The following is a 25,925-nucleotide window of genomic DNA, read 5'->3' as shown; positions in this document are numbered from 1 at the left end:
ATATTTTCACTTTCTTTTAAGGAAAATCCACAAACTGAAAGATCTGAGGAGACAGGAGTGGCAGGGTATCTGACAAGTATATGAATGTGCACACAGAAACACTCACTTTTACTGATTCTCTGAATTAAAACCAATGCTGAATCTTTAGAAATTTATAAAATTTAAAATTACAAATACCAGGCCTGCTTTTCCATTTTCCTTTTAGTCTTTGGTGAGGAGGCACTATCACAGCCCAGAACCACATTTTAAATTGAGTCGACTGCCCATTAAGCAAGCTTTAATAGTTGGTAAACCTGTATGGCCTCAGCACCAACTCATGAATCAAAGGCTGATGGGGAAAACTAGACAACAGTTATAAAATTATAAGTACCAAAAATTAGCATACTTCAGCTAATTTCTCAAAAAAACCCGATAAACTAAATGATGACTGGCCCAGAGCTAGTCCCTCCTTTTTCTGGCATCTCTGCCCACCAAGGGAGCGAGCTTTGCTTTGGCTCTGGCTTCATCTCCAGAAACATGAGAGAAGCTCTAACCCGGAAACCCTGAGGCAGGGACAACTTCTTCACCATCATTTTTCCCATAAATTGCCAGATAATGTAATTCAGAGCCAGAGCTTTGTCTGGGAAATCATTTCCTCCAGCTAATTTCTCCAAAAAGGCAAACCAGCAGCATGGCTAACATGACTTGAAATAGCTTTGATTTCCTGGGTTTAAAGGTTATACCTGGATTTTCTTCCATGATGTTGAGGGCCTCAACTGCAGCAGCAGCTAAGAGGGGAGGTAATGAAGCTGAAAAGCAGTACCCCTGGCCAGAAAGTCGCTGAGAAGAAACAAACAAGTTATAAAACATAAACACTATTTTTGGCTCTGTTTTTCTTTGGCTAAAAAATCTAAAGGCACCAAATCTCTGCACTCCCTACCAAATAGCACATATAAATGGTGAGGTGCTAAGATCCAGGCATGTACAGAAGTTATGTAACAAAACCAAAACTTTTTTAGAAAGGGAGATAATTTCTAAATGTAAATATTTTGAATGATTCTTTAACAAATCTACTTCTAAATAAAAATTGTGTGAAAAACTAAGTTAGAATGAAATTTTGTAATAGCGGTTACATTTTTAGTTGACCAGTGGAGCAACGGGTTTCAGTTTTTGCTTTTGTTTTTAAAAAGAACCCACCTGATGGTCAATTACGAAAGACCTGCCACAGCAGAAACCCCCAATAGAAGCAAGTGAATTCTCCATGTTGGCACTGATAAGATCAATATCATCAATCTGTCAGAAAAGAGGGACAGTGGGAGTTATTTCTCAATTTAAAGAAAAGGAGGGGGAAAAAAAAAGGCCAATGTCAATCCTAGAGACAAAATTTCAGCACTAATGTCAACATCTGGATTCAAACTACCTCCTTGAAAATAAAGGGTAAGTCATACAAAATCAATTGTTAAAAGGACCGATGTTTCATAGCCCACCTCTGAAGATGTCTCACTTTATACTTTTTTGCCATTCCATCATTCATCGACAATTTATTCACAGTGGAAGAGCTAGATAAAAGATGAAATCTAAAGTTGTTTGATACTAAACATATTCAGAGGTAAAAGATAAGATCACTTCCTTGCTAAAACAGTGGTCTCAGCTGTCCTTCTCCATAGAAGGTACTTGAGAGAAATAAAAAGAAATCTATCAGGGTTTTGAGCACTTTGGAACAAGTACTACATTCCATTTACCTTTTCCACCTTTTCAAAAATGAAATCAATTTATCCAAACATGATGGCAATGGGCCATCATGGGCTCTGACCAAAGTGGACCAACTGGGCAGTGGATGAACCTAATGTGCCCACTGGGCTCCTGAGTACCCACAACCTTCTCAACGGCTCAGCACTCCTTTGGTCCTCACCGTCTGCTCCAGCCCCCAGCACCAAGTTCCATCCTGCATACAGTAGCCATTCTGTAATTACTCACTGATGGCCATAATAAAGACTGGTCAGATCACATCTGGTGTTTTTCCAAGTGTTCCACAGATCCAACAAGGAAACCTGCGCACTCTTCTTCTTTTTTTTTAACCTTTCATTATGAAAAATTTCAAACATATACAAAAGTATAAAGAATCCCCATCACCAGATTCAATAATTATCAACTTACGGACAATCCTGTTCCACGTATAAGCCCCCTACTGCCCTCTTCATCTCTTTGGAGCAAATCTCAGACCTTACATGTTTTCATCTATAAATATTTCAGTGTGCATTTCTAAAAGATATGCCCTCTTTCAAAAACATTACCACACTTAAAAAATGAAAAATTTCTTAATATCAAATACTGAGTGTTCATGTATCTCTGTCTCACAAAGCCTGTTTTTCACAGTATTTGTTTGAATTAGGGTCCAAATAAGGTCCATACATTCTGCACTCTTACTCAAGCCATTATAAATACTACCTCTGAGACAACTGCTGGAAGCAGTGAGAAAACGAGAACAGTGAAATTAGATAGTGCTTTTTCCTTCTTTAAAATTTTCATGCCTTAAAAATTGCTCTGGTGTAAATTTTACTTGAATTAATTTCCATTTATCTTAAATTCTTCAGTGCATTTCATTGCCAAATGTCAGTTTGTCTTTGAAGAGTATGCTTCAGTCAACTTGGTGTGATAGTCATTCTGCTCTACATTTTTCTCTAGGTCTGTATGGGTAGAGGGATGCAAATAATCTAAGGTGAGTTTATATTTTATAGTTCAACATTTTAACACAAGCTGCAAAACTTTTATGCACAAGATTTGGAGAAAAGCTTCCTTCACATCAACCACACAGCGGTGGGTAAGGGCAGGTTACACAGTGGTCGGTGAGGACAGGTTCTGCAGATGGGCCCACACTGTTCCTCTCCGAGGCTCTAGGAGCAAAACCCACTAAGAGTAGGGCTAGTTGAGGCTCATTTCCTTTCAGCAAGAGAAAACATAAAAAACTCACTCCAGTTGTCTGGGACCTTGAGCGGCTTTGTGAATCCATGCTGGTGGTATTTCTAATATATATATATATAAATCACCCCCATACACACAAATAACAATACAGAATTTTAAATATTAGAAAGAACATCTTTTCACTGCTATGATACTTTCTAAAGGACAACTTAGAGAACTCTTACTGGTTTTAAAGAAAAAATGGAAGGCAAATTTAACTGTTTCTAGAGAAGAAACACGGAAAGCTGGGATCAAATGTTACCGTGCAAACAGAACACAAATTCTATGATTAGCCACTGAGTTCCAAGGGAAGATGGGGACCCTGGTCTGGCTGACCCAATCCTCTGTGGGCTCAGTGAAGTGACAGACACCAAAGCTGCACCCTGCACATCGATGAGGAACACTGTCTTGTGCCCATGAAACCTGCCCAGCAGGATGGAACTGCATGGTTACTATATGAAGGAATGTTCCAAAAAAGCAGAGCTTACATCGATTCCAAAATGTTCAGTGACTCCTCGGCCGTGCTCCCCCAGGACTCCAAACGAAAGGCTTTCCTCCAGAAAGATCCTTGCTTTATATCTGTATTTTAACTTAACCTAAGTGGTAAATAAACACAACTTTAAAATACTGAAAATTCATAAAATTCGTATTTGTGAATCTGCCTACTTGCTAAAATTTATTTGTAACCTCCAAATCAATACTTAGGGCATATGTGCAGGGTGGTGAAAAACTTTTGAGTCACCTGAAATGCACCTTCCCAGCTGAGGTAACAGGCTACTGCTTCAGCTTATACTGCAAACAAGTGTCCTTCTCACATTCTGTTTACTGCCACATTTTTCGCATTTTGTGCTTTTCCTTGTGATTCTGTTGTTCACAACGGCCCCCAAGCACAGCGCTGAAGTTCGGCCCAGAGGGCCTCAGCGCAAGAAGGCTGTGATGTGCCTTACGGAAAACATGCGTGTGTCACATAAACTGCACTCAGGCCGGAGTTAGAGCACTGCCGGCTGTGAGTTCAATATGGCTACGTCAACGGTGTACACTAAATAAGGTGTCTTTACACAGAAACACATATAAAACACGGTTATGTATTGAGTAACTGATGAAAACGTGGTGACTAGAGGGTTGCAGAAAACTAACTCTGTATTTGCCCTAGGAGCAAAAGTTCAGTATTTGGTAATTCAGTATTTGCAGCAGGTTTATAGAACATAAATATATATATATATATATACACACACACACACACACACACACACACACACACATACACACATATACACACACACTTTATAGAACATAACTACCATGAATAATGAAAATTAACTGTACTTTAGATGCTCTAAAATGATTCAATTTAACTCAGTAATATAGACAGCACAATGCCAATTTTTAAAGAAGGAACTGTTAAGACACTATGAGTATAGACATGTAATCTATCTGTTAAATACTGGTCTGATTATACATAAAAACTCCTAGGGAAATATTGTAAATATTCTTCCCTCAGAGGCACTATTCCAATTTAGATTCATTTTTTTAATCCAGAAAAAGTTTTCATTAATATGTTTTTTAATCTTTTTTTTCCCCTTTGTTTTCCAGCTTATAAGAAAGTCCTTTCCCATCTAAGGTTTAGATGCATATTTATCTATATGTTCTTCTAATTATTTCATAAATTTTTTGGTTTATACATTGGGAGGCTGAACATATGTACAGATTTTTTTCCCCCTAGTGTTTAATTGATTTACCCCTTTATGATATGTATGTAATAAGTTTCACAGCTGAATTAAAATACAGTGATTATCAACCACTAAATTTTTTTTAATTAATTAATTAATTTATTTATTTATTCATTTATCACTTTTGGCTGCGTTGGGTGTTCGTTGCTGCACACGGGCTCTCCCTAGCTGCGGCAAGTGGGGGCCATTCCTCATTGCGGTGTGCAGGCCCCTCACTGCAGTGGCCTCTCTTGCTGCAGAGCACGTGCTCTAGGCGCCCAGGCTGCTGTAGTTGTGGCGCCCTGGCCTAGCTGCTCTGCAGCATGTGGGATCTTCCCGGACCAGGGCTCGAACCCATGTCCCCTGCATTGGCAGGCGGATTCCCAACCACTGTGCCACCAGGGATGTCCCTCAACCACTAAATTTTTATATATATAACATGAGAAGTTGGGCTCTTAAATCTTTCCATGACTCATGTAATCTTCTCTTGTGCCAGAATCATAATTTTAATTATTAAATGTTTAATTACTATGATTTTTTCCACTGAAACTATAGAAATAATGCACAGAAATATATAAGATGGGTTGATGTCTCATATCATGCGTCTGATAATTTATTTTTTAACCATCAAGATTTTACAGGCTAGGGCTTCCCTGGCGGCGCAGTGGTTGACAATCTGCCTGCCAATGCAGGGGACACGGGTTTGAGCCCTGAGTTGGGAAGATCCCAAATACCGTGGAGCAACTGGGCCCGTGAGCCACAACTACTGAGCCTGCGCGTCTGGAGCCTGTGCTCCGCAACAAGAGAGGCCGCGACACTGAGAGGCCCGCACACCGCGATGAAGAGTGGTCCCCGCTTGCCACAACTAGAGAAAGCCCTCGCACAGAAACGAAGAACCAACACAGCCAAAAATAAATAAATAAATAAATAAAGAAGCTTTCATTAAAAAAAAAAAAAAAAAAGATTTTACAGGCTAATCTTGTGAATCAATATCAAATTGGGAGAGGGGTCCTCACTGGGCTTTTACCTGAATTTTCATTAACAATGAACAAACTAATTTGGGGAGAATTACATCTTTTCAATACTAATTCTTTCCCATCCATTAATAAGAGGTATTATATGAGTGAGATAGTCTCTAAAAACCATGTTTTAGAAAATATTTAATAATATTATCACAGTACTGGAACACAAACAGACAGGTAAAACAAAACAGGAATCCTTTTGTCAAACCCTAATTTGTATACTGTAATTTTACATACTCAGTACTTTAGGTACTTGATCTGTTCCTACACTTTACATTTTGTTTCACTGGCTGTATATTTGCCCATCAGTACTGATTTATTATTGTACCCCTGTAACATACAGTTCTAACATCTTGTGGCCGACTATCTCTCCCCTACATTATTCTATCAGTCTTTGACACTCACAAGAGGAAGGAGAGGAAAACAAATCTCTTTTATTGACATTTAGGATGTATCTAGATTTCCTCAAGAAATAGTGAAAAACTTAAAAAATAAGATATGAAACCTTTATTTTGAATCCCTATTCAATTGATGGACTCAGAGATTCAGATTTTAATGGTCAAATGCAATGGTGGTTTATTACAGGAAAATCAGTGTAATACACCATACTAATAGAATGAAGGATAACCACATGATTAACTCAACTGATGCAGAAAAAGCATCTGACAAACCCCAAACCTCTCATGAGAGAAGCATTCAACAAATAAGAAATAGGAGGGAACTTCCTCAACTTGATAAAGGGCATTTATGGAAAACCCACAGCTAAAATCACACTCAATGGTGATGGCCTGAAAGCTTTCCCTTTAAAGAGCAGGAAGGACACTCACTCTTGTCACTTCTAGTCAACACTGTACTGGAAGTTCTAGCCAGAGCAATCAGGCAAGAAAAAAAAAAGAAAAGCATCCATCCTTGGAAAGGAAGAAGCAAAACTAGCTCTATTCACAGATGACATGATCTTATATACAGAATAAGATCCACAAAAATACTGTTTCAGCTAATAAACAAGTTCAGCAAAAGTTGAATGATGCAAGATCAATACACAAAAGTCATCTGTATTTCTATAATTAGTAGTGAACAATCCAAAAAGGAAATTAAGAAAACAATTCCATCTATAATAGCATCAAAAAGAATAAAATACTTAGCATCAAAAAGAATACAATACTTAGGAATAAATTTAACCAAAGAGGTACCAGACTTTACAGTAAAAGCCACAAACAATACTGAAAGAAATTGAAGAAAACTGAAATAAATGGAAATACATTCCATGTTCATCAATGAGAAGACTCAGTATCATTAAGATGGCAATACTTCCCAGAGCAATCTAAATATTCACTACAATCCCTATAAAAAATCTCAATGCCATTTTTTACAGAAATGGAAAAGCTGATCCTAACATTCAAATGGAATTTCAAGGGACGCCAAATAACCAAAACAATCTTGAAAAAGAACAAAAATGGAGAACTCACGTCTTGATTTCAAAGTTTACCACAAAGCTACATGAATTAAGTAATTAAGCATGGTACTGGCATAAGGCTAGACATATAGACAAATGGAATAGAACTGAGAGTCCAGAAATAAACCCATATACCTACAGTCAACTGATTTCAACAAGGGTGCCAAGACCATTCAATGGGAAAACAATAGTTTCTTCAACAAATGGTAAAGGGACAAATGGATAACCACATGCAAAAGAATGAAGTTGAATCCCTCTCTCACAGAATATACAAAAATTAAGTCAAAATGGATCAAGGACCTAAAATAAGAGCTAAAACTATAAAAACCTCAGAAGAAAACATAGGGGTGTATCTTCATACCCTGGATTTGGCAATGTATTTCTTAGATATGACACTAAAAGCACAAGCAACAACAAAAAACTAGATAAATTGGACTTTGCCAAAATTAAAAACTTTTGTGCATCAAAGGACACTATCAAAGAAATGAAAAGACAACCTATAGAATGAGAGAAAATATTTGCAAATCACATACCTGATTAAGGGTCTAGTACCCAGAATACATAAAGAACTTTACAAAAAGACACCCCAGTTTAAAAATGGGCAAAGGACTTCTAGAGGCATTTCTCCAAAGATATACAAATGGCCAACACAAGAAAAGTGGCTCAACATCATTAGTCATTCAAGAAATGCAAATCAGAAATGCAAATATACTTCACACCTACTAGAATGGCAAAAATTAAAAAAAAAAAAAAAGTATACATTGGTAAGGATGTGGAGAAACTGAAACCCTCCTCCATGCTGGTGGGAATGTAAAATGGTACAAGCCACTGTGGAAAACAGTATGGCAGTTCCTCAATAAGTTAAAAATAGAATTACCACATGATCCAGCAATTACATTGCTAGGCACATACATGAAAGAGTTGAAAACAGGGATTCAAACAAATACTTGTACATGAATGTTCACAGCAGCACTATTCACAAATGCCAAAAGGTGAAGCAATCCAAATATCTGTTAACAAAAAAACCAAAATGTGATATACCCACACAATGGAATATTACTTAGCTTTAAAAAGGAATGAAGCGAAGAGTAGCCCCTGCTTGCCAAAACTAGAGAAAGCCCGCGCACAGCAACGAAGACCCAACGCAGCCAAAAATAAATAAATTTTTAAAAAAAGAAGAAAAAAGGAATGAAGTACTGATAAATGATGCCACAAATTGGATAAACAATGAAAACATTCTAAGTGAGTGAAGCCATAGTCATATATTATATGATTCCATTTATCAGAAATATCCAGAATAGGTAAATCCATATAGACAGAAAGCAGACTGGTGGGGGCTAGGGGCAAGGAAAAATGCGGAGTGATTGCTTAATGGGTACTGGGTCTTCTTTGGGAGTGACAAAAAGGTTTTACAACTAGCTAGTTGATGAGTGCACAACACTGTGCACGTACTAAATGCCACTGAACTCTACACTCTAAAATGGCTAGTTTTATGTTATGTGAATTTCACCTAAAAAAAAAAAAATCTCAATAGTCATGGTTTCTAAAGACAGTGTATTGTATCCCCTTTTAAAAAGCTGAGTTTTACAAAATACATATTATATGATTTCATTTATATGAAATTCTACAAAAAGCAAAACTACAGGAACAGAAAGCAGATCAACGGTGGCTTGCGGCCAGGAATGGGGTACTGATTACAAAGGGGCATGAGGGACTTCTGGAGTGACAGAAATGTTCTATATCTTGACTGTGGTGATGGTGATAGGGGAGTATACATCTGTCAAAACTTATCAAACTGTACTCTTAAAGTGAGTATATTTTATTACGTGTCAACTATACCTCCATAAAGTTGGTTTTATAAAACTCAGTCTTGATTACTCTTTAAAGGTCAGGGTTGGCATTTAATGTTAATCTACTTCTCTAGTATGATCAGAATGTGCTTATGATACATATTAAGCAAAGCAATGAAGACATTATACATTAATAATGGTCATAAACAAAAGGCCTAACTGCCAAATAGTCTGAATACTAAAATAATAAATAAACATAGTTGCTCACCAATTCTGGAAGAGGGCAAATAGTTCCAGTATTCATATATAACCCCTCGACTACAATGAAACGTCGAGTTACACGAGCCTTGCGAGGATTCTTTAAAAGAAAAAAAAATAGATGTTTTAAATTTCAGTAACTCCAAATACAAAATCTGTTATGTGCTCTCTAGCACTTTCACCCTACAAGATTTATTCACCAAGATAAATCAACAAATAGATAGACTATATTAATTTCAAGCTCAAGGTTTGCGATCCTGTTATTTTGAGATGAAAAACAGTGCTTTCTTCTCTCAGACATGTTTTCAGGTCACACAGTCAACTAGGAGGCCTCACACACAAACACAAACTGTTTAGACACTGAGAATACTAAAACACAAACAAAACCCTCCAAGCCCAGAATGACTGGGAAGGGACCCAAGGGAACTTTCTGGGGGAGATGGGGGCATTTTATGTCATGATGGGGGCCATGATACCTGGGCTACACGGGTATAACCACTGGTCAAAACTGTATAACTAGGACTAATGTATTTCAGTGTAAATTTTACCTAAAATAAAAAGAACTCTAATGATGATGATGATAATCATCATCATCACAGAGACTGAGTGGGGAGTTAGGTGAAGGTTCAGATGATACAAGAGTGGCAGAATATTGAAAACAAAGCCGGGAGAAGGGTACAGGGGGCTTCACTATACTACTGTTTCCTTTGAATGTGCCAGAAATGTTCCTAATAAAAAGTTTAAAAACAGACAAACCCTGACCTCCCTTACTTACCAAAAAACAGATGAAACCCTTCTCCTTCCTTCCTCCTCACTACTGGTTCAAGTAAAACTGGACTATGACCTCACCCAGTCATGTTCGGAGGTGGTGCAGTGGAGGGACTCTTTCAAGTAACACACACCTTCCCACACCCCACTGACGTCAAATCACTAATAAACCACTCCCACTGCTGAATCTGTAGATGTTTCAGGTATGCTGCACTGAAAAAATTCCACAGAGTTTGCCGCCACCTTTCTACTCAAAGGTTTCTTGCCTCTAAGCTTCTAATGAACAACTAGAAACTCAAATATCAGAGCTATTCTTTAAGGGGTATTTTAGAACCCGCAGCTGTATGTAATACTGAAAAAAGTGTCGGCTGAAGCATGCGAAAGTTTACACCATTCTTGGTCATCTTCACTCCGTCCCTAAGTCAAACCTGAGGCTGCGGGTCTGCTGGGAGGTCACAGCTGAGGACCTGGGGGCATCCCGCCTCTCCCTGCCTTTAAAACACAAAGTATCTTTCTTATGATCTTAAAATACTCAATGAAGGAATATTTTATTTTTGGAATATTCTTGGGAAATGGAAAAGTACAAAAAAGAATTTAACAAATGAGCTCGTTACACCACACACTGGTAACTTTTTCTTGTAAATACATATCTTTGTAAATTACCTTGTTCAAATCAGGATTTTACTGCAATCGTTCTAGGACCTGAGTTTTTAAAATATTATGTTGTGAACATTCTCACATTATTTAATATTATTTAAACCATGATTTTAATGGAGATTTAATATTCCACCTTGTAGATACACCGTAAATTATTTAACTGTTCCCACAGTGCTGGATTTAGGTTGTTTCCTTCATTTTGTTTTTTTACATCACGTGAATACCCTTCGATCTCTGACACCATTTCTGATTCTCTTCTAAAGATAGCACTCCAGAGGGTATAGATATTTAAGAATCCCAGAATATACCTGCCCATTTACCCTCTAGAAAGGCTGTGCCAACTGAAGCTCTCCTCAGAGTTTTTGGAAGGCCCCCTGTACATCAGTGTGGCACTGATTATTACCATAAAAAGTTTTCCCTAATTGGACAGGCAAAAACTCTTACCCTAATTTCTGTAACTGTTAGTGAGGTCAGACTATTTTCTATTTGCTCAGTTATCTGCATTTCCTCTATGAACTGCTGTTTTTACTTATTATCTTTTTTTTTTAAGAAGGATTAATATGGGATAAGAGAACTCTATAAGAAAAGGAATGAAAAAACATATGAACTCCATTAGTTGGGAAACTGACAAAAAGAGTTTGATCCAAACTCAGATTATTTAACTTACTTTCAAAGGAAATATAAGCATCTAAGTACAAAATATTTAAAAATTTAACATTTATTATTTTTGTGAAAACAAAATTAAAAAAGAATTATTTCTAAAAACCAAAATGTAAAGTAATTTAGAAAGCCTACTCTTGGCAGGAATATGTGGTATAAATTAATTAGTAAAAAGGTAAAAACTATAAAATGGAAATAAATTTTAAGATAACTTTATTTCTTGTTATTCATTAAAAAAAAAGTTCCACAGATTATAAATCTTATACAACACACACACAGAACTTGAATATGTTGTCTTCCAAATTTGTACAATGCTAACTTGGCGAAATAACTCTACAGCAGACTGGTTCATTGGTCACACTTTCTAAGGCAGTGTTTTTCAATACGGTAGCATTCTATTACTGAATCAGAAAAGGGACATCTTTTTACAATCTGTAGAAAGAATTCATTGGTGGAACGGTCTCAATTTTAAGATTTTCCCTATACATTCTTCTAAATTGTATACTTATAAAACACTGTCTGTAGCACACCTAGCATAAAATAGCAGAAGTCTATGCGTATTCACCACACGAATGTGTATAATCATGAAGTGCTGCTCTTAGGCTATCACCTAAACAAAGATGACAGAATCCAAAAGGAATAATTCAAATATCTGGGAAAATGGAAATTAACACAAAATTAAGGATGTGATGAGCATTTTTATCAGTTACTCTAGTAACGGATGAGTTACACTGGGAAAGTCCACTTGAAAGTGGTGTTTGAGACAAAGGATGTGGTGACCAGGTTCCCAGTACACTTCACACACAGTGGTTCCTGCTGCAGAACCACAGACCACAGAACTACCTTCTCTGTTCATGTTGTCAGGGGCAAATAAATGCTAATTCTAACAGTGATGCTTTGAACACGTTTCCTCTGTTCCACTCTCTATCAGAACAACAAGGAGCAAGTTCCACCTGCCTAATTCCCTCCCTGTTCCAAGGGACTACACAGGTGCTTGAGAAGAAGTGTAAATAGGTTGCAACGTAGAAGGAAACCATGCGTGAGGCAGCTGCTTCCCACAGGGAGCAGCTGCTCAGAGATCTGGGATGAGGTTGGGGTAGGGAGAAAGAGTCTTCACTTTGTTCATAAATTCATTAATTAAGATCTGCCGCCATGGTTTCTTCTGGTGAATCGATACATGATTTATTCTGATATGAATAAGCCTATTTTGAATTCACTAGATACATCTTGTTAATGCCCTAATGAGTTCTGTTGTTACTTCTGTAGAGTTGAGTGTACATCCCTCCACCCCCAAAATGCATGCTGTTTTTCTCTCTCCCTTTTAGAAAGCTGCCTAGATAACCTTCCCCCAAATTTGCCATATATAATTATGGCAATGATGAGGCAATTACTATCAGGCTTGACTCTCTAATCTGAGGTACATTTAATAAGCAGAAACACCCTTATTTAATGTCCACATGTGATCCACAGGCAAGTTTTCATGACAAATTACCATTTCGTTTATAATTTAGCTGGTTAGAAAGTACAAAAGAACTGTGTAATTTTCTTCAAAAGAATCATACCTTTTGATCTTCAATCTCTTGTTCTTTCAATAGTCGCTGCAGGTCATCCATATCATTATGGTTAAATAGCTTAATGTCACTACGTGATGCCTGTAATCCCTTCTGAATAGCAAAGCAGGCAGCTTTATCTCTGCAAGGAAGAAAGACCCACCAAATTGGGGTTTAAAGGGTCTTGTCAACATTCTCAGAAAAGGAATGCTTGCTTTTGTAAGCTGACCAACATCCACTTGTTAAACTGAACATGGCAAATAAATAAAACATGTTTGAACATTAATATATTATTGTTTGCACTTCACTCTGCAAACCTTTCCACGTAACTACCATACTGATTCTGTTCTACGAAGCAAACTCTTGCCATATTTTGACCTCTGAGAAATCAGCATGCATCTTACTATATAGATGGCATATTAGTTTATTCAAAGTACTTTTCTCTTTCTGAAAAATAAATGAAATATTGGTGCATCTCACCATCAGTGGCATCTCTGATTTGACAGGCCACCACTCTGCCATTACTTTGCCATCAAAAGGAATACTGGGTTACTGACTCTACATAACCCAGGGGAGAACTCTGAGTCATGCAGATTAATCTTCAGTAAGATCTCCTAAATTGAGTTAATGGGGGGCAGGATATATTTCTTAAATTAAGTGTATTATTTAAAAGTACATGCAACACTTCTACTTCTGAGAAAATAGACATATTTTCCCTATTTTTCTCACTGGGTATAACCAAAAATCCTGGACATCATGTATAAGACAAACATAAGATGATGCTGAAAAATGGAGAGAAAAGGCAGACCAGCGAGGGATCTGAGAAATGACATGAAACAAGTTCCTGGAATTTCCTAACTTGGAACTGATGCAGCTGGCAAACTGGAAATGCCAACAGGCGAGACAGAAAAGCTCTGACAAAAGTCTGCTCTCTGTAGCCAAAGGGACAGGAAAGGGGGCAGCCCAGCAAAGGTCTCTACTGCAGCCAAACCACAGAAAAACCTGGGCCTGTCCCCTCCACACTAGCAAAGGCTGAGAGGGGGACCCAGACTCTAGCCTTCACGAGGCCATAACAAGGCTCCCCAATACCCCTGTGGGAGCTGTCAGAGAAGGGAGCCAGAACTTGTATCTCTGTTGGGTAGTAACAAGTGGCTCCCACTGTGGTGTTAGTGAAGACCATGTGGAGAGACCTAACTTCCAATCTCCTGCAGGGAGAGACACTCTCCCCTGCCTATGCTTAGGCTGTGTTAGGGGAGGCTCAGACAAGAGTAGGACTCTCACCAACAACCAGAAGAAATGAAAATAACCCCACCTCAGTGTCAGTGGAGTCCCCGTGGGGACCCTGGACTTGTACTTCCACCTGACAGTAATGAGGCAGCAGTGCCCCCCTGCCCTTGTTGGAAGACTGTCAGAGAAAGCCAATTCAAACAGAAAGTTTAAATAAAGCATAAACTATAACAGCATAATATGAAACTGTTCATGTTTCACTTGTCATACCAATAACCAGAAAATATCAAACAATGAAAAAAAAAGAAAAAAAAACAATTAACAAATGCCAGTACTAAGATGACAGAGTTGTCAGGATGATCTGATAATGACTTTAAAACCATCATGATAAAAATGTTTCATGAGTAATTATGAACATGCTTGAAACAAATGAAAAAACAGGAAGCTGCAGCAGAGAAAAGGAAGATACAAAGAAGAATCCTGTGGGGATATTAGAACTAAAAAGCAAAATAGTCAAAAGAAAAAGCATAGTGGATGAATTCAGCAGCAGAATGGAGAGAGGAAAGAATCAGTGAGCTGAAAGATGTAACAGTAGAAATCAAGTCAATGTAAATCGCAGAGAGAAAGTAGACTAGAAAGGAAAGAACAGTCTCAGGGACCTGTGAGACTACAGTAAAATATGCAACATTCAAGTCTGTAGAGTTCTAAAGAACAGAATGAGGGTGGGACTAAAAAGGTACTTAAAGAAATAATGGCTGAAAACCTATAGATTAAAGAAGAGGCGTAAAACTATAGATTAAAGAAGCTGAGCAAAATTCTTGCAGGTAAACCCAAACAAATAAATGCCAATTCAATTATAGTCAAACTTCTGAAAACTAATGACAAAGAAAAAAATCTTGAAATCAGCACAAGAAAAATGACACCTTACATGTAAGAGAAAAGCAATTTGAGTGACAGTAGATTTCTCATCAGAAACCATGAACACCAGAAAAAAGTGTCCCAATGTATTTCAAATGCTGAAAAAAAAAGACCTGGCAACCAAGAATCCAAAACTAGCAAAAATATCCTTTAGGAATGAGGGGGAGAAGACATTCTCAGTTGAAAAAAAAACTAAGAGACTCTGTCCCAAGCTGACTTCCCCTAGAGGAATGGCTAGAGAAAGCTCTCCACATAGAAAAAATAAATAAATAAAAGAATCTTAGATTATCAGGAAGGAAGAAAGAATACTGTAAAAAGTATGAACAAACACACTAGGCTTTTCTTCCCCTCTTGAGTTTTCTAAGTCATTGTGGATGGTTAAAGTAAAAATTATAACACTATCTGATGTGGTTCTCAAAGTGTTTACAGGAAATACTTAAAACGACTGTATTATAAATAAGGAGAGTAAGGGGATGTAAAAGAAGATAAAGGATTCTATAACTGAACTGGTAAAATAACACCAGTAGAATGTGATAACTTATGCGTACATACAACATCATACTTACAGCAATGACTAAAAAACTATACAAAGGGAAACACTTGAAAACAAATAAATAAAATAAATAAGATAAATAAAAATGGAACTCCAAAACTCATTCAATTAACCCTGAGAAAGGCAGGAAAAAGAAAAAAGAAAACCAAAAACAGAGAGAACAAATAAGAAACAAAAAATAAAAATTGGGAGGTTAAGATCCCATAGATCAATAATTACATTAAATGTAAATGGCTAAAATATACAATTTAAAGACAGAGTGGCAGAGTGGATTAAACATGCTGCCTATAAGAAATTCACTTCAAATGTAATGAGATGGGTAGTAAGGGAAAGTGTGTGTGTAGGGCGCACTGAGGGCGCACATGTAGTTATATATATATATATATATATATATATATAGTTATATGCTATATATATGTATGTATGTTATATACAATAACATAGGTAGTAAGGGTATACATATATATTACATACAATAAACACATGCAAACATTCAAAAGGGAAAGCAGAGTGCCTATGTTAATATCTGATAAAGTAGACTTTGGAACAAAGAAAATTACCAGAGACAGAGAAGGATGTTATATAATGATAAAAAGACTCAATGAACCAGGAAAACTTATCCTAAATATGCACCAAATAACAGAGCTACAAAAGATAAGACACAAAAACTGATAAAAGTGAAAGAAGAAACTGACAAATTACAACAACTGACAGAACTACCAAACAGAAAATCAGCAAGGATATAGAACTCAATAACACCATCAACTAGGAAGATCTAATTGTCGTTTATAGAACACTCCATTCAGCAGAATATTTTTTTTCTATTTAATGATAATGACAAAAAAAAAATTTCTCTCAAAAGGTAAATAAAGTTTCATATGTAAATTGCTTTTTGTCTCACTAAAACTTTTATATAAGTATACCTTAGGAAGTTGACATGCAAAACTAGCACTCTCTCTTACTGGATTAAAGGATAGAAGTGGCAAATGAACAATTTGTATGTTTTTTCTGGTTTTTAATTTGCATATCAGTGACTTTTAAAAAATAATGATCAGTGTAACATTTGATCATTGAATACTATTATATGAAAAACAGAAATGTATAAAGAAGGAAATTAATCACATGTGTCCTATCATGGAGTGATACCTTCTCACTGGTGTCCTCACGTGGCCTTTTCTCTGTATTTGCCAGAATATTCTTTCTTAAGTGACTATGGAACATATTCCAAGATAGACCACATCATGAGCCATAAAACAAACTGTAACAAATTAAAAATTTCCAAATGCTTGGAAACTAAACAACACACTTCTACATAACTCATGGGTCAAAGAGAAATAAAACACAAAAATGAACTAAACGAAAATGAAAATAAACGCATCAAAATTTGTGGAACACAACTATAGCAGTGATGACAGGGAAATTCATAGCACTAATACATTAGAAATGAGGAAAAGTCTCAAATCAGTAATTGAAGTTCTCACCTCAAGAACCTAGAAAGAGCAAACTAAACTGCAAATGAGCAGAAGGCAGGAAATAATACCAGAAATCAGTAGAAATGAAAACAAAAATACAACGTAGAAAAATCTATGAAACAAGGAGCTGATTCTTTGAAAAGATCAATAAAATTGACAAATCTCTAGCAAAAATGACAAAAAAGAGAGCAGACAGAAATTACCAGTTAGGAAGGAAACAGGGATCTGCAGACATTAGAAGGATAGTACGGGAATATCACAAACAATGCTACACATACAAATTTGACGATTTAGAAGAAATGGACCAACTCCTTGAAAAACACAAACTACTTCAACTCACTCAATATTTGAATAGCCTTACAAGTACTAAGGAAATTAAATTCATAGTAAAAATACTTCCAAAAAAAAAAAAAATCTCGAGGTCCAGCTGTTTTTACTGGAGAACTCTACCAAACATTTAAAGAATTAACAACAGTTTTATACAGTTTCTCCAGAAAATAAAAGAGGGAACACTTTCAAATTGACTTTATGAAGTATTACCCTGATGCCAAGACCAAAGCCTAAAAACAGTAAGTATGGCAGCATCAGGGAAATATAGACTAAAACTACAATGAGATATCTGTACACACCTATGAGTATGGCTAAAAAAAAAAAAAAAAGGCGACAACACCAAATGCTCCTGAGGATGTTGGAGAAACTAGATCACTTATACACTGTTCATGGAAATGTAAAATAATACAGCCACTCTGGAAAAGTTTGGCAATTTCTTAAAAAACTTAACGCACAGTACTTTATGACCAGCAACTGCATTCCTTGGCATATACCTCAAAGAAATGAAAACTTATGTTCACAGAAAAAGCTATACATGAATATTTACAGCACCTTTATTTGTAATAGCCCCAAACTAGAAACAACTCTGATATCCTTAATAGGTGAATGGTTCAACAAACTGTGGTGTATCCATACCATGGAATATGACTCAGCAATCAAAAGGCACAAACTCGTGATTCACATAACAACCCTGGAGAATCTCCAAATAATTAATGCTGAATGAGAAAAGCCAATCCTCAAATGTTTTACCTACTGTATGACTCACATTTGTACATTTTTTTTTTTAATCTATTTATTTATTTTTGGCTGTGTTGGGTCTTTGTTGCTGTGCACGGGCTTTCTCTAGTTGGCGGCGAGCGGGGGCTACTCTTCATTGCGGTGCGCAGGCTTCTCATTGCGGTGGCTTCTCTTGTTGCAGAGCACAGGCTCTAGGCATGCGGGCTTCAGTAGTTGTGGCTCGCGGGCTATAGAGCGCAGGCTCAGTAGTTGTGGCGCACGGGCTTAGTTGCTCCGTGGCATGTGGGATCTTCCCGGACCAGGGCTCGAACCCGTGTCCCCTGCATTGGCAGGCGGATTCACAACCACTGCGCCAACAGGGAAGTCCCTGTACAACAATCTTGAAATCATGAAATTACAGAAATGGAGAACAGATTAGTGGTTGCCAGGGGCTAAAGAGTGGGTAGGGTAGAAGGGATATGGGTGTGGCAACAAGAGGGATTATCTTGACTTTATCAATGTCAACATCCCACTTTTCAAACTGTATTACAGTTTTGCAAGAGGTGACCATTGGGGAAGACTGGGTAAAGGGCACATAAAATCTCTGTATTATTTCTTCCAAGTGTATGTGAATCCACAATTATCTCAATATAAAACATTTCATTAGAAAAGGGTACACAAAGTAATATACAGACAGAGTGACAAGGAAAGACTTAGGTATATAAACAACCATTGTTCTGAGACCTACTGGCAAAGCATTATCACTGTTTACTACAAAAGAAAGAAAATAAAACATCGAACATATTGTCTATGCCTAATGAATTTATCAAAAACAATTTGTCAAATAATTTACTAAACACCATTTTTACCTCTAGTGTTCCTACTTTCAAATGAATTTCAGGTGGAATATTTAAAATTATGTATAAGGGAATAATTAAGTTGTCTAATGACTCATTAGAAACTGAAGTTCTAAGACACCAGGCATAAGATTTGAAAGTGAGTTTAGACTAGGTTTCCTAGCAGTGAAAACCAAAAGGACAATATAGTATTTATTATCTGACAAAGGAAGCATACAAGTTCAACTGTAACTGTAAACTTCTTCTGGACTTTAAACTCAAAAAGGAATTTATGGTGGGGGCTTGTATAAAGCGATATTGGCTGACACTGTATTGTAGTTGTCTGCAACTATGCTTTATTAAAAACCTAGAATCACTGTTTAAATCACTGGCTCTCAAATTTGTGATGAGTCTTTATTATTACTGATTTTTTAAACTATGTGCAAGAAATTAATAGAAACATTCATTTTCATGGTCACATTGGGAAACAATTCTACTCAGGCCCAGGCCATGTGCTGGAGTGCTCCCAGGTAACTGTCACAGGGCTGTGGGGAAGAATGGGACACAAGCGTGCTGAAAACCCCCAGGAAGAGCCAGCCCTGCAGCGTGTGCTTGAGCTTGTTGCACTACAGGTGCTCCGACAGTGAGTGAGAAGCAGCAGGATGGTACAGGGACTGAGGTGAGCCGGGCTCTGAAGTCCAGTCACTTGGACCCCTCTTTTGCGCTCCAGCCTCCATTCATTCTCTTACTGAAGGTATTTACTGAGCACCACTAAATGGCACATGCTATCCTAGGCAACGGGCTGGTATGAACCGTTGAAAGTGGTGTAAAAGAGTACAGTGAGCGTGAGGCAAGCTGAGCCAAGAGCAGACGGTGCGGGCGCCCATGAGCACACACGCACACACCTGCATATGTAAGTTAAGGGAGGCTTGAGAAACAGTGATTCTGACAGGCACGTAAATGCCTGCGTGGTCATGGATTCACAAGGATACCAAACTCCTCTGGCTGTAAAATTTTCTCCACATGCAGCAAGGGGTCTTGACCTGGTCTGAGAGCTTGGGGAAGGCTTTCCTGCAGAGGTGGTACATGTGCAGGATGAGCAGGAATTAAGTAGGAGATGAGAGGAGGAACAACGTTCTAGGCGTAGGGACTTAGGGTCTTAGCACGTGCAAAGGCCTTGAGGGGAAACTAGCATATAAGGCTGGTAAGGCTACACAGCATGACCACCTAAGGGGAAATGGTAGAAAATGGGCCTAAAACAGTAGTCTAGAATGTACAAGATCATAATAAGAACTTGGATATTTATTTTAGGAACAATGGAAGCTCTTAAATGGAGTGTCTGGCTATGGTGTCAAAAAGGAAAAGAGGAAACAAAAGTCACTCTGAGACCTAAATGAAGAGAGTCATTTAATTGTCCACTCAAAAGATAACAGAGGCTCGGGCTAGTGGCAGGTGCTCCTGACGGGTATAACCAGCTGCCTGGGCTATGCCAGCCCTCACTCTACTCCTCTCTGCTCTTCCCCTCCACAGTAAAAAGCAACACCATACATTTAGTGCACATGTATGCAAGTGTGTCATTTGTTCCTGGAAAGTTAAGGAAGTCTGCAACTCATGACTTCCATATTCTTAACAAGCCATGAAGCAAGATCAGCAGAGACCAAGAGTTGCAGCGAGGGTACTGAGAAGTGGAGTGACTTTATCAGGTAGTATGAGTGGCTATGTGGGCTACGACCATGGACTCACAAGGACACCACACTGTCGCAGAGCTGCACAGGGAAAACAGAGGGCTGGTCCGCTCCTACATAAGTTTGGTCTTCTCAACATCAATAAATAAAATCATAATGGCAGATAACAAAGTACCGACACCTTAAGGCATCCTTCCAGTGGAGGTCTCACTAGTTCTGCAGAACTACTTGGCCGGGTGACTATATATTTCTTTAAAAATGAAAAAAAAAAAAAATCAATATTATTTTAGGCAGATGACCTCTAACAAAGGAATTCTCTAGGAGGGCCAATATTATTTCCAAAGGAATTCTGATAAGAAATGTCAGTAAAGATTACTTACACAAACACAATGTCCCCTCTCTTAGAGTAAGCAGGAATAGCACTGGCTATGGTGGCAAATCCATATGAGTATATAATGGCTTCTTCTGTCTTCATAAATTTTGCCAGGCGGTCTTCCAAATCCAAGTGCACATCTAGTTCAAGAGTACAAAGTTAAATGGTTAAACTGTCTCATAATTCTTTTTCTTTGACTAAAGAATAAATAAAATAACATAAGCAGTTTAGCTATTAATACTGTCACCTTGTGGTCAAAATGTAATTGTTCTTAAGTTACAAGTCATACAATATCTACTAAGATAATTCTGGGCCAAAACTGTTTCTATACTCTGTGAGCTGAATCAGCTACTCATTTGTCTATAAATATGTGACTGGGACAGCTCTGACTCTAGGTTTTGCTTTTATATCACTCTAGCAATAAGAATTCAAGGTCCAGTGACCTTGCCTGCTTTAACTTCCCTCAACCAACAATGCCAAGACTTTACCAATGTACGACATTAACTTATTAACGCCGTTTTGCATTTTAGGAGAAGTGACCAAACCAGGCATGAAGACAACTGTCAACCAGCTTTTAAAAGGAAAAGAAAGAAAAAAGAAAAGTAGTTAAGTTAAAAAGAACCCCACATACTCTGCATCAAGAGACAGGAACTTTTTCAGTTGTGGTGGTCACTCCTCTAACAGTTTGTGTCAGCACTTAGTGGTGGCACCTGCCATCACTCTGCAGTACTGAGTTTCTGTCTAAATTTCTTTTGAAGTGTACTGGTGAATTCAAACGTATAGTACAAAGAGAAATATGGTCCTTTTATGGAAGCAGCTTAAGAAGAATGTTGATGTAATTATAGGGATAAACTGTAATTATTAAACTGGTATTTTTTTTTCTCTCTTACATCATCGTTCCATATAGCCTTTCACCTTCCCAGGCTAAGCCATGAGGCTTCACACCCTGGGATGGAGGGACCAGCGATGTCTAAAATAAATAGTGTACCAGCTGGCTGTGAACTAGAAAACTTCCAAGTGTCTTAAAATGAGGCAGAGAAAATTTTTTTAAACTTTCTTTAGCTCTTTTAACTACAGCAGGACCCAAGTCTGGAGAACGAGATCAGAGTTTTACCACATGCTCTGCGCAAAGAGAACTCAGAAGTTGATACAGGAAGGATGCAGCCAGGCCCCTCCAGCCTTGGAGCTTCATGGGAGAAACGAGGAACTCTGAGGAGTAAAGGCAGACTTTCAGAGCCACGGCATGTCCACTGAGGGGAACTCAGAAGTGTAGGCAGTGGCAGGGGGACCCAGACGTTCCCCAGTGAGGGGCGGTGGAGAGGGCTGATGGCCCGGCAGAGCCCTCCGGCTCAGATGTCCAGGACCTGTGGCTGGGAGCCTCGCTCCAGGAGACCCCTTCAGCATCAGCCTTCCCTCCAAGTATGCCCCTCCCTACCAGAGACATTCCTGGTGAGAAGGGGGAGAGGGAAAAGACCTGCAGGACTGAGATATACAAAAGAAACAACTTCACCCAGCTGGATACAAGGCTGGACACTGAGTGGACTAAATATTTCCAACAGAGACCTGGTTAGCTGTTAAGTGTGAGATTTCCACCAACTTCCAGGGAGGAACAAGTGAGTAAGGTCAGCTCAGCAACAGGAATAAACAACTTTTTAGAACATTTGAATAAAGTGTCTAAAATCTGTAAACCCACTCACTGATTTATCAGAGGCAAGTTAATCTTACTGTGATGCTTTTTAACTAGTAAAAGACAAAATTAAGAATTATAAAAGATACAACTTCACAAAGGACTAAATTTTAATAAGTAGTTAAATGAGGGCTGTCCAACAATCTCATTCAATTGTTAATCAAACATTTAGTAAGTATCACATAAAAATACTCTGATAAGCACTGGATCAAAGAGAAATATAGGGTTTCTGCCACTTGACAAAGTGAGACAGCTAAGAGAAGCATCTGGCAGCTGTCAATGGAGAACTCGGAGCCCAGAGGGCAGATACAAGGCTAAGCTGTGCCTTCACTCCCCTGGTCTGAAGCACTTGGGTCCCTTCTACACTCAGAACTACAACACATTCACAGTGGCTTCTGACTAAAGGCGCAGAGGTCCCTCGATTGTGAACCAAAGGCTGCTGGGGTGGGCGCCAGCTACTGAGTGAGAGATGAGACGACACAGAGGGTCCGAACGACACCTCAGTTTGATGGCAAGAGAGGTATAGTGAGGAATTAGAAAATTTAGCAGCAATATCCAAATAATAAAATAAATTGAAGACCACTTCATTTGTAGACTTCTTAAAGGATGATATAGAATTGTGAAAATGAACTATTTATCCCATTCCAATTTATCCCATCAAGTAATGATAAACAACTAGGCATGCTTCTTCCCATTTATAAGTTAAAATGTATACCAACATAGCTTATTGCATAAAAAACACATGAAATACCATTTGATTTCCATTACCAATCAGGTAGTCGTTTTTATAGAAGTGACACTTTCATTAGAGCAACACTAAATAAATATGAGATTTCACAGTAACGTGTAGAAGAATGCATCCCGGTTGATCAAAATGGCACCAAAAGAGTGCTTAGCTCTTCAAGCATCAAATCTGTGACATCAACACCACCAAGTCTGAAGACTTGATCCTGCTCCTGACTGCCCGCCCTTCCACGAGATATGCTGCCAGGGAAGTGTTGCAGGCAAAGTCTGGCAAGAACGAGGAAAGCAGCAAAGCACCAGAGAACCAGCTACGTCCATGCAGCTGAGCACGGGCGTGTCTCAGGCATGTCTTCCTTTCCTCTTTGTTAGTGCTCTCTGAGCACCCTGCCCACAGATAGGTCCCCACCACTCTGCTGCCTCTCACTTCTGATGAGACAGGAGGCCAGGTCCCCCATAGGAGGCCTCCTTCAAATTACAATGCTGCCTCTGAACTGGGAATTATCTATCCCAAATCTCAACAATTTAGCTAGCAGATGGACAACCCAAGCCACAGTGAATTGCTCTCATTCAGTATCTCCATTTTAAAAAGAAAAAAACATGCTATGGATACAGACAAACTGTTTTTGCCAACTACAAAAAAGGATTTTAAATCATTCTGTAGCTCTAAATGACTCTCCTCATTGATTAGCAATAAAACAGTAAAACAATCTTGGCTTTGTTTTAGGGCTTTAGAGTTAGCTACCCAGTTGATAAAAATTATGTTAGTATTCTCATTATACATACTCATAGCCATTTTTATGTCATTGCCATAAAGTGGTAAGAAGAATCCCTCTACAATAAATCAATGACTTACTGGTTCTTGCCTAGTCCCAAAAGTTTAAAAAAGATGGGCCTTTCCTCCTCCTATCTAAAGACACTGGGTTTTAGCTGATGTCAGCCTTGCAAAGCAGGTTTTGTGACAGGTAAACACGGACAGTTGCATAACTTCTTTTGATGTCTGATAGCTACTCTGCAAGGAAGAAACTCTTAACCCAAGGGCGGGGGAGGCAGCAAACAGAAAAACTACCAGGGCATGTTCTTTAACTTTGGATGCCTATCTTCTGTGTGTATGATCCATTTCAACAATTAGTGCCACAGATTTGCATGCGTCATTCTCTCATTCACTGTTAGGAACCAATATGGTAGGCAAGAGGCCACGGAGGAAGGTGACCAGAAAGCCTCTGTGTCTTCTCAGCACTTGCTGCCCTTTCTGGCACCTGCTCCCTCACCAGAACGTAACAGATGGGAGGCAAGGCCAGGGCAGGATGCCCCACACCAAACACAAGGCCTGGCCATGGCAGTCATCACAGGGGGTTCAGATCTGGGCTCCCTCATTGCCAGGTGTGAACCAGGGACAGGCCCAAAACTGCTCTGTGCCTCTCAGGTCCTTCCCCTGTCAAATGGTTAACAGTTCTACCTGCCTCAAAGGATTGTTAGGAGAACCGCAAGAGAATGCTTATAAAACACTCAGAACGATGTCTGGCATCGAAAAAGCAACATGCTGGTGTTTGTTCAATTAACTCAATATTTGTAGAATAAAAAAAAGTAATCTTTTAGAAGGAAAAAAGGTACGCTATCTGCTAATTAAGTTATCCAAATCCTGGATATTTAAGGACTATCTTATATTAAAGCCACTTGTTCAAGTTCCTATTTATCAGAATAAAAGGAGGTGTTATGGCCTTCTTGATTGTTTTTCAGAGGAAAGACTATGAAATACCCAACTTTAGAACAGTTTAAAAACAACCAACTATATTTTCTCTTAAAATCTCCATATTTTTGTGTTACATACTTTTTTTAAATCCCTTGAGACTTGGACAATTTTCTTAAAAGTACAAATATCACCTATGTACTCATTAGAACATTAAAAACAGTGCTGAATGTTTTCCAGAATGTTTTCACATACGGTATCTTATGTGATTCTTACCAAAATGTTCTAAGTTGTGCAACTAAGATCATTCCCTGCCTACACTGCGAAAACTACAATTCCATGACTGGTAGGAAGAAGTGGCAGATCTAGGAATTTTATGACCAAATGCCCTTCCTACTAAAACATGTAGTCATGGTCCTACAACAGAGAGAAAATATTTTTTAAAATAAACAAATGAACAATTGTTTACTATTGGCTCTAGAACACAATTACATGCCACTATCTCTCACCATGAAACTCTGCCACTAATTGTCTTTTGATTTAGTTTAAGACCAAAGAGTCAAGTAGGCATCATGTATGCAAAGCAGATCCCAGGCACAGGGATAAACCACATGTAAATGAGATCTGAATGCATTACAAACAAAACAATCAGAGAGGTTCAACAAGAGAAACTATCAAAGTGCATAGGGGCCCCATTAGCCTTAGAGGAAAGGAAGGCTCCACAACCTGATAAAATCACTTGACTGATTCTAAACTACACATTAAAACAATAAGATGAGAAGGTGGAAAACTTCGGATCCACACGGTCCTCACAAGACTATTTTAAGAACCTGCTGGGCCTTCAGGAGGCAGGAGAACATTTAGCCTCAGAAACTAGAAGAATTTTAAT

The 25,925-nt window shown here is 38.2% G+C and overlaps 1 protein-coding gene across 1 annotated transcript; it reads right to left on the bottom strand.

Moving 5' to 3' along the window:
- Window positions 1–15: 15 nt before the first annotated feature.
- Window positions 16–21,050, bottom strand: LOC130706893 (serine palmitoyltransferase 1-like). Its single transcript, XM_057539590.1, has 6 exons — window positions 20,926–21,050; window positions 12,820–12,949; window positions 9,183–9,272; window positions 3,429–3,536; window positions 1,177–1,272; window positions 16–819 (listed from the first exon to the last, which is right to left on the bottom strand). The coding sequence occupies exons 1-6, from the start codon at window positions 21,018–21,020 to the stop codon at window positions 628–630; spliced, it is 711 nt and encodes a 236-aa protein (XP_057395573.1). The 5' UTR covers window positions 21,021–21,050; the 3' UTR covers window positions 16–627.
- Window positions 21,051–25,925: the final 4,875 nt, after the last annotated feature.

Source organism: Balaenoptera acutorostrata, unplaced genomic scaffold (genome assembly GCF_949987535.1).
Source record: "Balaenoptera acutorostrata unplaced genomic scaffold, mBalAcu1.1 scaffold_833, whole genome shotgun sequence".
Taxonomy (NCBI): Eukaryota; Metazoa; Chordata; class Mammalia; order Artiodactyla; family Balaenopteridae; genus Balaenoptera; species Balaenoptera acutorostrata.
The sequence above is the reverse complement of the archived record's forward strand: the minus strand, read 5'-3'. Positions and strand labels throughout refer to the sequence as shown.

Excerpts from the sequence above, each read along its gene's own strand:
- LOC130706893 (XM_057539590.1), bottom strand. The coding sequence starts at position 21,020 with ATGAAGACAGAAGAAGCCATTATATACTCATATGGATTTGCCACCATA. Across the intron at positions 12,950-20,925 it reads AGAGGGGACATTGTGTTTGT|AGATAAAGCTGCCTGCTTTG; the intron begins GTAAGTAATCTT and ends TCTTCCTTGCAG. Across the intron at positions 9,273-12,819 it reads AAGAGATTGAAGATCAAAAG|AATCCTCGCAAGGCTCGTGT; the intron begins GTATGATTCTTT and ends TTTCTTTTAAAG.